We start from the raw sequence: 16053 nt of genomic DNA on the forward strand, positions 1-16053 counted from the left end.
CATATTTGTTTTGTATGTTCCGAGTGGCCACTGGTGTATCCATTGGCACCACCTGCTTCTTGAGTGTCTTCCAGGACATCACGATTGGCCCCAGGAACTCCAAGATGATAGAACTTAAAATAAAAGCTCTGCGCACCTCTCTAACAATCAGCTGCTGGATCCTCACTGTGGGGGTAAATACCACTTTCTCTCTTCTTGTGACTGACAATGAACAGTGGAAACATCACAAAGAAATTTGACCAGGGGGTGCTGAATAACAAGATCACACAATCACCATTTGCCCTACTTTTAACCTTCCTTCCTGTGGGCCATTAGGGATTCATGACCTGGACCAGCATCTCCATAGTTTTCCACATCTTAAGATACAAGCAGTGGGTCCAGCACATTCACAGGAACATCTCCAGAATTTCCCCAGAGGTGAGGGCTACCCAAGGCATCCTTGTCTTGATAAGCACCTTTGTATCGTTTTAAGCTCTCTCTTCCACCTTTTCATTTCATTTGGCTCTTTCTGAAAATCCCAGTTGGTGGGTGCAGAACCCCTCTACCCTAATTACTCCATGGTTTTTTTTTTTTTTTTAACAATCAGCCCTTCTGTTCTCTGGAGCCCTGACCTTATTGTGTCCAGGGTCCTCTCTGAATGCTACAGAAGGCATACACAACTCTCTAAAATGACAAGATACCTATAAACTATTGTAAACTGTTAAAGAATGTGTAGTCATGTGTTCATTCACTCCTTGCAGAGATTTAAGCACTGGAGGGGGCAGTCACTCAATAGAGAGGGTGTGAAAAACAAACCCAGCCAGCACCACCTTCAGGATTTCCACAGGAAAACAGAAGAGGAGCTATTAACTTGCATATTTCCTATTGAAGATTATTAACAGTATATATAATGCTGCTGAAAATATGAAAACCTAGTTTTACAATTTGCTTGTATTATTGACATAAAGAACAGACATGTCTCTGGAAATATTTCAAAACCACTATTTCATCAGTACTAGGAAAAGTTAAGTATCTCTGAAAGAGTACACCTTTTACAAGCCTCCTCATCTGCACTTGTTACCAAGCATTCAGAAACAGAAAACAAAAAGATCTAATTTTCCGGGTACCTGGATGACTCAGTGGCTGACCCTCAGACTCTTGCTTTTGGCTGAGGTCAGGATCTCAGGGTTTGTGAGGTCCAGCCCAGAGTTGGAGGGGGGGGGGGGGGCGGGGGAGGGGACAGAGGGCTCTGCTCAGAGCCGGCTTCGGATTGCAGATCTAGCTCACTGCCCCTCCCCGCTTGCTCTCCCTCCCGTGCTCTCTCTCAAAATAAATACATTTTTAAAAATCTAATTTTCAAGGGAAAAAAATCCTTCCAAAATAACCGAGAACAAAGATTTAAAAAAATTAAAATTGCAATGAAATTTGGCAATTAAGGGCTTAAGCAAATACAGGTGCCATGTGGTAGGTTTCAAAGACGTTTGGATTTGTAATTCATCTCGAGAGGTGTGGATTCGAATATCAAATCTAAAGAAAAAGACATTAATGAACACTTATAGAGGCAAAAATGTTCCTTTAAAGCAACTTGCCAGCTTTTCGCTCCCACAGCCCAGGGCGGAAAGCAGTCCGGCGAGTAGAGAGAAGTGACAATTCAGTGAAAAGCTCTGATGGGGAGTTAATACCAAACTGCACATTCTCCACAAAACGGTTTTGCATTTCGCAATGTAGCGTCCATCACCGACACTGACCACCCCGGCTTTTGCTGCATTAAACAAAGAGCTGTAACTGTCCGCGTCTCAGTCGACCCACTAGGACTCCCAGCCCCAAGTCCCCGCGCTGCTCCGCCTCCCCAGCTGGAGGCGCGTCTACACTGCTTGCTACAAATGTTTCCCCCGGCATCGTGTTGAATTTGTCAAATACCGCCGCTGCCAACAGAAGCGGCCCACCCTTCCCTAACCTTGTGCCCAGCCTGGCTCCAAACGACACCAGCGAGATTGGGAGGAATCCAAAAGCAGAACCTGAAACCGCGGGGCAGAAAAGACAAACAGGACTGGCAGACACCAGGAAGCCGACCCTGAGCAGGGGAGGACACTGTACGCCCAGGCCCCGCCTAAACCCGCCGTGTCACAAACGCGCCTCGGCCCCGCCCAGCGACTCGCGCTTGCGCACTTGCCTGCAGACCCGGAACTGGATCGCCTGGAGCAACCAGCGCGCTCGGGTGAGTGAGTCTCCATTTTCCTGGTTTACACCAGGGGCCGAGCTCCTAAAGCCCCGCCTCCACATCCAGGTTTCGGGGTCGCCTGGAAGGTAAAATCCTTGCACTCACTCGTCCCTTTCACTTCTCGCGGCGTGGCTATAAGACGTTCCGATCCCAGTCGCTCGGAGCGGGTCCCGGGCCTCTGCATCGTTTCCGTTTAAAATCGCTGAGGCAGGTACGGGCCCAGCCTTTTTGTCTCTGGCCCTTGCAGACCCCGATCGCCCGGACAGTCGCTTTCCTGCTCAGAACCTTTCTCTGACTCCCGAGTCTCCCCACTGCCGTCCACCCCCAACCGCGTCGTGCACAGTCGTCACTAGGGAGGTGGATGCAGGCCCTTCGCCCCGCCGCAGGGAGGTCAGAGTGGGGACAGAGATGCCAGGGAAAGACGCAGAAATCTGCAGAGTTAGAAGGCCATCATAAAGTGTGGGGAGAAAGAACGGCGGGGATTGAAACAGAGGCCGTAATAGAGTGGGGTCAGACTGTTGGAGGAGGAATAGTGAGGCAGGGACACAGAAATGGACAAAAGGACAGAAGAGAAACAAGGACACAGAGACTTATACAGAGAAGAAAACACGTAGTGGTCTCAGACAAAGCACAGGACCCAAACCCAGGTGAGTACTGAATTGATTGGATATGGGGATATTAAGTTGTGAAGTACTGATTTGTGGCTTTATGACTTCATTAATCTAAAATTTGGTGAATTGTTCGTTATACAGAAGAGATTGAGAGTTGTGAACCCTGATGTTTGAGGCATCTGCTGTTTCTAAGCATTGCATCAGAAGATCAATTCCATTTGCAACCCCTACTCATCTAGAGGGCAGAGGACTAGCTCAGTGAGTTAACCAGGGAAGACTTTCTATAACCACATGGTGCTTTTTACAATGGCCATCATTAACAGTACTGTTTGTCTCTCTCCCTTTTTCCTGTGGCTCATGGTATTCTTTGGTGTATCCTCACACTTGTTTTGGCTTTAATCTCAGAATCCATTGGATATCTTTTTAATTTCCAAATTATTTTCCCTCTGAATTTTATTGTTCAGATTATGAATTTTATATACTTTCTACTCTATCATATGTTGGAACCATTCTTTGATTTCTGGTAAATAACTTTATAATATTCCCTTACACATCCGTTAAGGATGTTGATAATCTTTAACACTCAAAACGTGTTCAGGCAGTTAATTTAATATTCAACAGTTCTCTTTTTCCCTTAAGTGATCTTTTACATTACTGAGTTCCAAGCTGAAGTCTCCAACTAATTAGACGATCCTCTCAAGTCCCCTTTGTCTTTTCTGTACACGTGTTGAAAGGTGGTCTGGATTGATGTGGAACTTTGTTCCAGCAGAGCCCATCTGTTCATAATACAGATTGCTCAGAGCTCATCCCCACAGGTCACCGTTTTTCATGTTTTCCAGGACTTGTAACTATTTGTAATTTCATACAGCTTTTCTGGAAAAGAGGAATTAAATGTTTGGGTTTGATCAAACCCATGAAAGACAAGCCTCTCTTGTTCGGGAATATGAAAGGTAATCTGGAATTAGGACCAACACTTTTTTTTTTTTTTTTTAATTTACATCCCAGTTAGCATGTAGTGCAATAATGATTTCAGGAGCAAAATCCAGTGATTCATCCCCTACATATAAAACCCAGTGAACATCCCAAGAAGTGTCCTTCTTAACGCCCCTTACCCATTTAGCTCATCCTCCCACCCAGCACCCTTCCAGCAACTCTCAGTTTGTTCTCTGTATTTGAGTCTTTATGTTTTGTCTCCCTCCCTGTTTGTACATTATTTTTGCTTCCCTTCCCTTATGTTCATCTGTTTTGTGTCATAAATTCCACATATGGGTGAAGTCGTATGTTGTATGTGTTACTCTGCTAATTTCACTTAGCATGATAGACTCTAGTCCGTCCATATTGTTGCAAATGGCAGGATTGCATTCTTTTTGATTGCCAAGTTAATACTCCACTTATATATATACATATAATACTTGTATATACATATATATATACTTATATACATATATACTTGTGTGTGTGTGTGTATATATATATGTATGTATGTATATATACACATATATATGTATATACCACATCTTCTTTATCCATTATTCAGTCGATGGACATTTGGGCTGTTTTCATTCTTTGGCTATTGTCAATAGTGCTGCTTTAAACAATGGGGTGCGTGTCCCCCTTCGAAGCAGCACATCTGTATCCCTTGGATAAATATGTAGCACTGCAAGTGCTGGGTCATTGGGTAGTTCTACTTTTAATTTTTTAAGGAACCTCCATACTTTTTCCAGAGTGGCTGCACCCATTTGCATTCCCACCAGCAGTGCAAAAGAGATCCTCTTTCTCTGCATCCTCGCCAACATCTGTCGTTGCCTGAGTTGTTACTGTTAGCCATTCTGATAGGTGTGAGGTGGGATCTCATTGTGGTTTTGATTTGTATTTCCCTGATGGTGAGTGAAGTTGAGCATTTTTTCATGTGTCGGTTGGCCATTTGGATGTCTTCTTTGGAAAAGTGTCTATTCATGTCTTCATTTCTTCACTGGATTGTTTTTTGGGTGCTGAGTTTGAGAAGTTCTCTATAGATTTTGGATACTAATCCTTTATCTGATATGCCATTTGCAAATATCTTCCCTCATTCCGCTGTTTGCCTTTTAGTTTTGCTGATTGTTTCCTTCGCTGTGCAGAAGCTTTTTATTTTGATGAGGTCCCAATAGTTCATTTTTGTTTTTGTTTTTCTTGCCTCTGGAGACATGTTGAGTAAGAAGTTGCTGCGGCCAGGTCAAAGAGGTTTTGGCCTGCTTTCTCCTCGAGGATGTTGATGGCTTCCTGTCTTACATTTAGGTCTTTCATCCATTTTGAATTTATTTTTGTGTATGGTGTAAGAAAGTGGTCCAGATTTCTTCTGCATGTCACTGTCCAGTTTTCCCAGCTCCACTTGCTGAAGAGACTGTCTTTATTCCATTGGATATTCTTTCCTGCTTTGTCAAAGATTAGTTGGCCATATGTTTGTGGGTCCATTTCTGGGTTCTCTAGTTTGTTCCATTGATCTGTGGGTCTGTTTTTGTGCTAGTTCCATACTGTCTTGCTGATTACAGCTTTGTAACACAGCTTGAAGTCCGGAATTGTGATATTTGCAGCTTTGGTTATCTTTTTCAGGATTGCTTTATTTGGGGTCTTTTGTGGTCTCATACAAATTGTAGGATTGTTTTTTCTAGCTCTGTGAAGAATGCTGGTATTATTTTGATAGGGATTGCGTTGAATATGTAGATTGCCTTGGGTAGTATTGACATTTTAACAATATTTGTTCTTCCCATCCATGAGTGTGGAATATTTTTCCTTTTTTCTTTTTTTTTTTTTTTCTGGTGTCTTCAATTTCTTTCGTAAGCTTTCTATATAGTTTTCAGGGTATTGATTTTCCACCTCTTGGGTTAGGTTTATTCCTAGGTATTTTATGGGTTTTGGTGCAGTTGTAAATGGGATCGATTCCTTGATTTCTCTTTCTGCTGCTTCATGATTGGTGTATAGAAATTCAATTAGGGGCACCTGGGTGGCTCAGTCCGTTAAGTGTCTGACTTCAGTTCAGGTCATGATCTCACTGTTTTTGAGTTTGAGCCCTGTGTCAGGCTCTGTGCTGACAGCTCAGAGCTTGGAGCCTACTTCGGATTCTATCTCCCTCTCTCTCTGCCCCTCCCTTCCTCATGCTCTGCCTCTCTCTCTGTCTCTAAAATAAACATTAAAAAAAAAAAGAAATGCAATTGATTTCTGTGCATTAATTTTATATCCTGAGACTTTGCTGAATTCATGGATCAGTTCTAGCAGTTTTTTGGTGGAATCTTTGGGATTTCCATATAAAGTACAAGTCATCTGCAAAGAGTGAAAGTTTGACTTCCTCCTTGCTGATTAGGATGCCAGGACAAGCCCTTTCTGCTTAAAGCTATCCAGGCCATCATTTCAGAATTTACTTACACCCAGTTCTGCTCACTCAACTCAAACTTCTTAAGGGTAACTTGGTAAAATTACTCCCCTTCTGAGCCCCAGTGTACCTACCTGTAACATGGAGATGACAGACCAAAAATTCTGAACCTGAGCTAATAAGATCCCTGAAATGATTTTCAAAAGTTGGGTGTGTTTTTGTGTTGGCAGTTTTCTGGATGAGGGTATGCAGTTATCATTAGAGTTTACAATGTGACCCATTTCCAAAAATAATAAAAACCACTTAGAAAGAGGCAGAATAGTCTTAGAGAGAGAGACATGCCTCTGTCAGCTCCACCCTCTCTGTGTGTCTTAGCTATATCTTAAAAATTTGTGTCATCTTTTGACATTAAACCTTCTCATGGCTTCCCATCACCATGAGGACAAATATCTAAACTCAGAGTGTAGTAACCAGGGAGCTTTGGAGCTCAGGTGGCAACTTGTTCCAAATTGATGGCATGGACAGGCTTCTGTGTCTTCCATCAACCATTCAATGGATGCTGGCTTCCTAGGGAGGAGCCAAGAACTTGAATGAGGGAGTTCCCTTAGGCTGAGTGCCAGGTAGACAAGACAATGCAGTTTCAGTAGAGTGTGTACGTTTCAGCAGGAGGGGAGGGCTTTCTGAAGAAATGCTTGACAAATGCACTTGTTGGACTCCATATAGGAGTTTATTCTCCCTGCATCCCTTTTGTTGCGGTGGGCAGTAAAGGTCTTTTTCCCATAGTAAGGTGCTCTCTGTATGCATACTCTATATGCATACTGTGGCAGAGGAAGAGGATATCTTGATTCTAAACATTAAACAACATACTTTTTGTCACACAGTATAACCTTACCTGAGAAGGAAGACCAGAAGAAGAAGGGGAAAAAAAAGGAGGAATGGCTCTTTTCCAGGTAAAAGTCCTATTTTTCGATGATTGTTCTTCCTAAAATGTCACATTTTGGACTCATTAATCTTCTCCATCTCAGAGTTGTCCTGCCTACAGTGTTTACTCCCACCCAGGGCCTTCTCCCAGTCTCCTCTCATCTCCATGCAGATTCCATCTCACTGTGACCCAGTGACATGGAACTTGGGAAGAGGCTCCTTTTAGGTGGTTATCCTGTGAAGGAGTTTCTTTGCAGGCAAGAACTAGAGATGGGGGAAGTGGGCTGTCGTGTCCTTGAGGTTTGGCAGTAGGATTCTTCAGAGACTCCTTCTAGATGCCCATTCAGCTCATATAAATAAACCAGGATTAAAGAGATTACATACGTAAGTAATATATTAATGCTCACAAGTACTTGAGAAACCCTGGAAAATAAGACTGACGGGAAAATTTGCTTTGTCTGATTTTACAAATGCCTTTTGACGTTAAACGAGGGAATCAGTGTGCTTCTGACTCCCAAATATTAATACTTTGGAATAGAATGGGAAGTTCAAAGTATGGATAAGGAATAGAGAGTTTTGTTTTGTTAACACAATTAGTTTTAAAATGTAGAATCAACCTACTTTTCTAACAGTAAGTGTTCTTTAAATTATTTATAGCACATCCATCTCATAAAGACCATGTGTGGTGTTCTTTCAGGAACTCTTATGCCGCAGATATTTTAAATAAAAATGTTTATAACTTAGCCTGACATAGGACCAGAACTTTCTGTCATCAGAGAGGCTGGTGCTCAATTTTCATTTTACTAATAATTGTTAAAATTTTTTTTGTATTAAACCCCTCTAGTATATATTTTTGTGGTTCAGTTCCACACAGTGGTACATCTTAGAAACTAATAAGTAAAATAACCATTCCCTCTCACATCTTTCACCATCACGGATTGTCTTCATCAGGAACCGATGTTCTCTTTAGTGCAAATCTTCTAAAAATGTATTTACATATTGTAACGTGATTTTAGAAAATATTCTTCACTACATGTTTTATCATCATATTTCACTCTGCAAATTGAAATATTTACATACCATATGTCTTGAAGTTGTTCTCATGTTAGTAAACGTAGAGATAACTGCTTTTTTAGATCCTCATTGGAGCATTCACTAAATGAAGAAACATGGGTCCTTTACAATTTCTTACTGTTTCAAAGAATGCCATGGTGGTGGCTTCTCAGCAGGCAGACTTCACTACAGACACATAAGGGTATCTTAAAATTGTTACGGGGTGCCCTGGTTGGCTAGGTCGATAAGATGTCCGACTTGGGCTCAGGTCATGATCTCATGGTTAATGAATAAGAAGTCCACATGGGGCTCTGTGCTGACAGCTCAGAGCCTAGAGCCTACTTCAGATTCTGTGTCTCCCTCTCTCTGCCCCTCCCCTGCTCACATTCTGTCTTTCTCTCAAAAACCAATAAACATTAAAAAAAAAAAAGAAAAAAAAGATTGTACAGCTTAAGCATGATTACCAGGTTAATGATAGTCTTTCTGAGGAGGCACAGACATTCCACTTACTAAATAAAGATTTTAAATCAACTGTCTTGAACATCCTCAGCTAAAGGAAAACATGGAAAACATCTAAGAAGTAGGAGAATAATGTTTCAACAAATAGAAAATATCAGTAAAGAGACAGATGAAATAGAAAGTGATGGAATAGTTATTCTGGAGTTAAAAAAGTATAATAGCCAAAATTCAAAATTCACTAGAGGGTGAATGGACAATAGATGGACAATAAGAATAAAGAATCAGTGAACTGATTTTAACTGAAATTATCAAGTGTAAGCAGAAGAAAGGGAGAAAAAGAATAAAAGGGAAAAAAAGAAGAAAAATGACTGGAGACTAAGAAATCTTCAAACACTATCAAGAATACTGATATACATGTAATAGGAGTCCTAGAAGGATAAGATAAAGAAAGGGCAGAAAGAATATTTGAAGAAATAAGAGTTGAAAACCTCCCCAATATGTCAAAACAACCTACACATCCAAAAAACTCAATTAACTTCAAGTATGACAAATGCATGGAGATCCCTGGCAAGCACATAATCAGTCAGCTTTTTATTTTTTTATTGAAAAAAAATTTTTTTTAACGTTTATTTATTTTTGAGACAGAGAGAGACAGAGCATGAACAAGGGAGGGTCAGAGAGAGAGGGAGACACAGAATCTGAAGCAGGCTCCAGGCTCTGAGCTGTCAGCACAGAGCCCGACACGGGGCTCGAACTCACGAACCGTGAGATCATGACCTGAGCCGAAGTCGGACGCCTAACCAACTGAGCCACCCAGGTGCCCCAATCAGTCAGCTTTTTTAAAAAAATTTTAATGTTTATTTTATTTTTGGGAGAGAGAGACAGAGCACGAGTGGGAGAGGGGGCAGAGAGAGAGGAAGACACAGAATCTGAAGTAGGCTGCAGGTTCTGAGCTGTCAGCACAGAGCCCGATGTGGGGCTCGAACCCACAAACCATGAGATCATGACCTGAGTCAAAGTTGGAAGCTTAACCAACTGAGCCACCCAGGCGCCCCAAGGCTCGTTTTAGATACACAAATAGGTTGAAAGTGGAAGGATGGAAAAAGACATTCCTTGCAGATAGTCATGAAACCTACCTGAGGAGCTATACACATATCAGACCAAACAGACTTTAAGTTGTAAAATTGCTACTAAAGATGCTGAAGGACATTCTATATTGAAAAAAGAGTCAGTCCATCATGAAGATAAAACAACTACAAATGATATGTATATAACAGCAAAGCCCCCAATTTTTTGAAGCAAAAAAAGAGTTCTACTATAACAGAGGGAGACCTCAGTGTTCCCTTTTTAATAATGGACAGAACCACCAGACATCAGTAATAGAGGACTGTGCAACACTAAACCAGCTAAACTCAGCAGACATATATAGAACACTCCACTCACCAAAAACATTGCACTCAAAACTAGGAATAGAAGGGAACCTGATCAGTCCGAAAAAGGATATTATAAAAATTCCATAGCTAACATCATACTCATTGGTGAACAACTGAAAACTTCCCCCTAATATCAAGAACAAAACACGTATGCCCCACTGTGCCACCACATATCAACACTGTATGGGAAACTTTAATTAGAGAAAATACAGAGGATAAATAAAATGTGTCAGAATTGGAAAAGAAATCAAACGATCTCCACTCATAGTGTACATGATCTTATATTTAGAAATAAGAATCCTCAGAAAGACATTTACCATATGTTTTCACTCATATGTGGATCCTGAGAAACTTAACAGAGAACCATGGCGGGGGGGAGGGGGTAGTTAGAGAGAGGGAGGGAGGCAAACCATGAGACTTAAATACTGAGAACAAACTGAGGGTTGGTGGGGGGTGGGGGAGAGGGGAAAGTGGGTGATGGGCATTGAGGAGGGCACCTTTTGGGATGAGCACTGGGTGTTGTATGGAAACCAAACTGACAATAAATTATATTTCATATAAAAAAAAAGAAATAAGAATCCTCAAACTATTAGAATGAATTCACTGAAGTTACAGAATACAGTATCAACACTCAAAATTCAGGTTGTGTTTCTGTACAGGAGCAATCAACAAATGGACAGTAAGTAAACAGTTCCATTTAGAAGAAACAAAGAAGAAAACAAATGGGAATAAATTTAACCAAGGAAATGGAAGATTTACACACACTGAAATTTCATACAAAGTTGTTGAGGAAAATTACAGAAAACCTAAACAAATGTCAAGATATCCTGTGCTTGTGGCTTAGAAGACCTTAAAATGGCAGTACTCCCCAGAGCAATATAAAGGGTAATGCAGTCCTTAGAACACCCCAACAGCATGTTTTGCCCAAATGGGAAACCTCATTCTAAAACTCACATAGAGGGGCGCCTGGGTGGCGCAGTCGGTTAAGCGTCCGACTTCAGCCAGGTCACGATCTCGCGGTCCGTGAGTTCGAGCCCCGCGTCGGGCTCTGGGCTGATGGCTCAGAGCCTGGAGCCTGTTTCCGATTCTGTGTCTCCCTCTCTCTCTGCCCCTCCCCCGTTCATGCTCTGTCTCTCTCTGTCCCAAAAATAAATAAAAACATTGAAAAAAAAAATTTAAAACTCACATAGAATTGGTAAGGACACCAAATAACGAAAATAAATATGAGAAAGAACAATATCGGAGGACTTAGAATTCTTGACATCAAACCTGACTACAATAACTTTGAGTAATCAAAACTATAATTCTAGCAGAGGCTAGAAATACAGATCAAAGTGATAGAATTGAGCGTCCACAAGTAAACCCATACGTCTGCAATCCATTCCCTTTTACAAGTCTGCCAAAAACAGTGGAAAAAAGAATAGTCTCTTTAATGGTACTGGAACAACTGGATATCCTTGTGTCAATGAAACTGAAACTACCTCCTACCATATAAGTAAATAAATTCAGAATTAATCAAAAGACTACAGGTAAGAGCTAAAACTATAAAAGTCTTAGATGAAAACATAGAGGTAGATCTTCATGACCTTAGGGTTGGCAGTGGATTTTTATATATGATACCAAAAGCAAAAGAGAAAATGACTAAGTAGATAAATTGGTATTTGTCACAATCATGTCTGTGCACTGAGACATTATCACGTGAGTGAAACAGTCTACCAAATGGGAGGAAATAATTTGCAAATCACAAATCTAGTAAGGGTGCAGAACCTAGAAATATATGAAGAACTTCTCTACAACTCAACAACCAAAATACAAAGAGCCCAATTTGCAAAATAGTCAAAGTATTTCAATAGACGTTTCTCCATAGAAGATGTACAAATGAAACAAGCACAAGAAGAGGTGTTCAATGAAAGTAGTCATTAGTAAGATGCAAAGTCAAAACCAAATGAGTTTCATTTCATACCCACTAGGATGACTATTGAAAAACAACAACAACAACAACAACAAATAAGTGTTGGTAAAGATGTAAAGATTCTAATTAGAGTCATGACACATTGCTGTTAAGCTGTTGTAGCTGCTGCAGAAAACAGTGTGGCCAATTCTCAAAATATTAAACCATGTGACCCAGTAATTCCACTCCTAGGTATATAATATAACCAAAAGAACTGAAAACAAATATTCAAACTTACTTGTACTTGAAAGTTCACAGCAACTTCTTAACATCAGGCAAAGGTGGTAACAAGCAAATGCCCATCAGCAGTTGAGTGAATATGGTCTAGTCCTGCTATGGAATACTCTGCAGGCAGAAGAAAGCAAATGTACCACTGATACATACTATATCATGGATGAACCCCAAACATTATTCTAAGTGAAAGAAGGCAGATGCAAACGGTCACATTTTTGATGCCATTCCATTCACATGAAAAGATCCAAAATCAGTAAATCCAGAGAAAAAGCATTAGTGGTTGCCAGGGACTGGGCAATAGGAAGCACCTGCTTAATGGGTAAAAGATTTCCTTTGGGGCTGATAAAAATGTTTTCTATCTAGACAGAGGTGAGGTTTATGCAACATTGTGAATGCACTGTCACTGAATGGCACTTTAAAATGGCTAATTTTATGTTAACTCTATCTCTTCAAAATTAACTTACACAAATCAAAGAATACTCACTCTAGCCAAGTCCATCTTTACACATCTGTGCTTCCCTAATTTTGTGTCAAATAAGAACACTTTCCCTGTCCACTTGCTGAAATGTGTTTTCCTTTCAGGGGCGGTTGACATTCAGGGATGTGGCCATAGAATTCTCTCAGGAGGAGTGGGAGTGCCTGGACCCCGCTCAGAGGGCCTTGTACAGGGACGTGATGCTGGAGAACTACAGGAACCTGGTCTCCCTGGGTGAAGATAACTTCCCTCCAGAAGTCGGTAATTACTTTTTATGTGTTTGCATTTCCTTTTGACAGTCCCTGACTTGATCATAGGAGTTTCAAATCCCTGTTCTTTAGGGAGTGATTGCAACCGTTTTGATGGAGAATGGAAAGGCATCATAATGTGGCAAATGGCCTCTTAACTTCCCTTTCCTTCAGAAGTTCTGCACTCCTGCTTGTTTAGGTGGTTGCAGAACATTAGTCAGAAAACCTTATGGGAGGGAAGTGGTGATGACGAGCACTGGGTATTATATGTTATATGAATCACTAAATTCTACTGAAACCCAAACTATACTGTTAACTAACTAGAATTTAAATAGCCATCTAGAAGTCTGGGGAATAGGATGTAAAAACCCTGAAAGTCTTAGTAAGTCCAATTTCACGGACATCATTAAAGATAAGGCTCAGAGACAATAAAGTTACTTAAAGTTGGGGAAAGAAAAGGAAACCTCACGGTGAATTTTTTAAAATATCTGATTCTGTGGTTTTACCCTTGTGCTTTTGGTTCAGTATTTCTTGGAAAGAACCAGATCTCTGCATACCTAAAATAATCCTTAAGCATTCAGGCACTCAGTTGACTACTTTTTGAAATATGTTTCTACACCCACATATACTGAATGTCCTTTCTTTGTTGAACAACAAGCTGGGAATGTATTCTGGAAGAGCAAAGCAGATCTGTTTTTCTTTATAAATGGAAATCTCTTCTTGAGCTGAATATCATCTCCATTTTCGAAGCAGGGAAAGAGCCCTGGACTGTGGAAAGTGACCTGAATATTTGGGGAAATCCAGACAGGTGGGAATGTATTGGAGATGTGAGCACAAGTCAGAGCTTAGATGGGCACAGAGTAAACGGCTCCAGTAAATACTGGTTGGGAAGGATCTGTGGGAAAATACAAGTTCATTCCTTATGAGCTTTCAAAGAAAAGCCTCCCTCACCCCTCACCCCCACACTTCTCATTCTGTTATTCAGATGTGTAAATCAAATGTGTACACGTCTAAACTCCCACTATTAGGACCTACAATGCTGTCACCTGGCCCCTCTGACCACACTGGTGCCATGGTTTGAGAGGGACTGGGATGGCTGTCCCTAAGGAATCTTTTCCCTGATCTCTCTTGGTTCTCATTCCATACAGGTCAGAGCTGAGGCCTCTGTAGTGCAGACCCCAGGACCTGTTCACTTTCCATTTCCATTTTGTTTCCCTGGGAGAACTTCTCAGGAGACCAACAAAATGTAGTATCTATCTAATAAAAGTAGAGCTAAAGTTTATCTCTTTCTTTCCTGGGCCATCCTGGCTTCTTAGGGCCGGGCCATTGTACATTAATTAGGAGGAAGTCATGATGTGGATAATTCCAAAAAGTGAAAATCCAAAATTAGATGTAGTTGAAATACAGCACAGCTTACTGACATCTCTAGTTAGCTTTTTGTAGGAAAAACATGTATCATTCCACAGATGTTTATTGCATTCCTGATATACGGAAAGCACCATATTAATAAATTTGGGTGGTGTTTTGTTTAGGTTGTTTTAAGAACTAAAGAGGCAGCAGCAAATTTTGATGTTAAGTAATCTCTGCACCTATTGTGGGGTTTGAACTCACCACCACAAGGTCAAGGGTTGCATGCTCTACCAAGTGAGCCAGCTAGGCTTCCCTCTTTTTTTTTCTTAACCCTTTGATCCCTTCACCCATTTCTGCCACTGTCCCCTCAACTTCCTGCCTGTAGTAACCACCAATCTGTTCTCTGTATCTACTAGGAGAGGTTGTTTTGTTAAGATTCCACATATAAGAGAAATCATACTGTATTGGTCTTTGACTCATTCCTCTTAGCATAATGTCCTCAAGGTCCATCCATGTTGTCACAAATGGCAAGATTCTTTCTTTTTTGTGGCTGGATAATATTGTGTTATATATACACAACTTTATCCATTCACCCATCAGTGGACACTTAGATTGTATCTGTATCTCAACTACTATAAATAGTGCTGCAGTGAACATCAGAACGCTTCTTTTTGAGTTAGTATTTTTGTTTTCTTCAGATAAATACTCAGAAGTAGAATTGGTGGATCACACAGTTCTCTTGGCTATACCATTTCATCTCCCACCAACACTGCACAAATTCCCCTCTCTGTCACCAATGCTTGTTATTCTTGTCTTTTTAATAACTGCCATTCTAATAGGTGTGAAATGATACCTCACTGTGGTTTTGATTTGCATTTCCCTGGTGATGAATGACGTTGAGCATCTTTTCATGGTCCTGTTGGCCACCTCTAGGTCTTTGTAAAATGTCTACTCAGCTCTTCTGCCCATTTCTTAAATTGGATCATTTGAGCATTTTTGGGCTGTTTTGGATTATTAGTCCCTTATCAGATACATTTGCTAATTTTACATTTTGTTGAAAAAGTGTTTACTTTGCTGTGCAGACACTTTTTAGTTTGATGTTGTCCCACTTATTTTTGCTCTTGTTTTTTCTTTTGGCGTCAAGAGTCAAAAAAACAAAAAAATTTGCCCAGACCTGTGTCAAGGAGCTTCTCACCCTCTATCTTTTCTTCTAGGAGTTTTATGGTTTCAGGTCTTAGATTTAGTCTTTAATCCATTCTGAGTTAATTTTTGTGTATGGTGTCAGTCAGTGGTCCAGTTTCACGCTTTTGCCTCTGGCTGTCCCGTTTTCCCAAACCATCGATTGAAGAGATTGTACTTTCCCCCATTGTACAGTCCTGTCTTCTTTGTTGTAAATTAATTGACCGTGTGTGAGTTTATTTCTAGGCTCTGTTCTGTTCTGTTGATCTGTGTATCTATTTTTATGCTAATACTATACTGTTTTAATTACCACAGCTTTGTAATCAGGAAGTTTGAAATTGGGAATGTGATTCCTCTAGCTTCGTTCTTCTCTCTCAAGATGCTTTAGCATTTGGGTTCTTTTGTGGTTCCATACAAATACAGGATTTTTCTATTTTGTGTGTAGGTTTTTAAGTGGATGTAAATTTTCAACTTATTTTTGTAAATACCAAAGAGTGTGACTGCTAGACAACGTTTAGTAGTATGTTTAATTCTGTAAGAAACTTGCAGTCTTCCAAAGTGGCGTACCATTTTGCATTCCCACCAGCAGTGAA

At 40.6% G+C, this 16053-nt stretch overlaps 1 protein-coding gene and 1 long non-coding RNA gene across 7 annotated transcripts in view; one reads left to right on the forward strand and one right to left on the reverse strand.

Annotated features, from left to right (window-relative positions):
* Positions 1-16053, reverse strand: part of LOC121019008 (zinc finger protein 677-like) — an 85163-nt gene that overhangs the window by 20939 nt on the left and 48171 nt on the right. The window contains exons 6-7 of one of the 5 annotated variants that reach the window (XR_005785375.1): positions 12213-12319; positions 11859-11998 (exon numbers count right to left, since the gene is read on the reverse strand). The exons of 3 other annotated variants lie outside the window; for them this stretch is intronic. Coding sequence is in view for 1 of the 2 variants with exons in the window: in XM_040458193.1 (XP_040314127.1) it covers positions 12308-12319 (12 nt within the window). In the remaining variant the exon portion in view is untranslated. Of the gene's footprint in view, positions 1-11858; positions 12320-16053 lie in introns of those variants that run through there. One more of the 5 variants, XM_040458193.1, reaches the window with a different exon arrangement.
* LOC121019018 (uncharacterized) lies at positions 1852-13187 on the forward strand. 2 transcript variants are annotated; one of them, XR_005785381.1, is made up of 3 exons: positions 1852-2286; positions 7039-7107; positions 12791-13187. It is a non-coding gene; the product is annotated as an uncharacterized LOC121019018 (long non-coding RNA). The 2 variants fall into 2 exon arrangements; XR_005785380.1 differs by lacking the exon at positions 1852-2286 and adding an exon at positions 2293-2847.

Source organism: Herpailurus yagouaroundi, unplaced genomic scaffold (genome assembly GCF_014898765.1).
Source record: "Herpailurus yagouaroundi ecotype Mexico unplaced genomic scaffold, PumYag 220, whole genome shotgun sequence".
Classification (NCBI taxonomy): domain Eukaryota; kingdom Metazoa; phylum Chordata; class Mammalia; order Carnivora; family Felidae; genus Herpailurus; species Herpailurus yagouaroundi.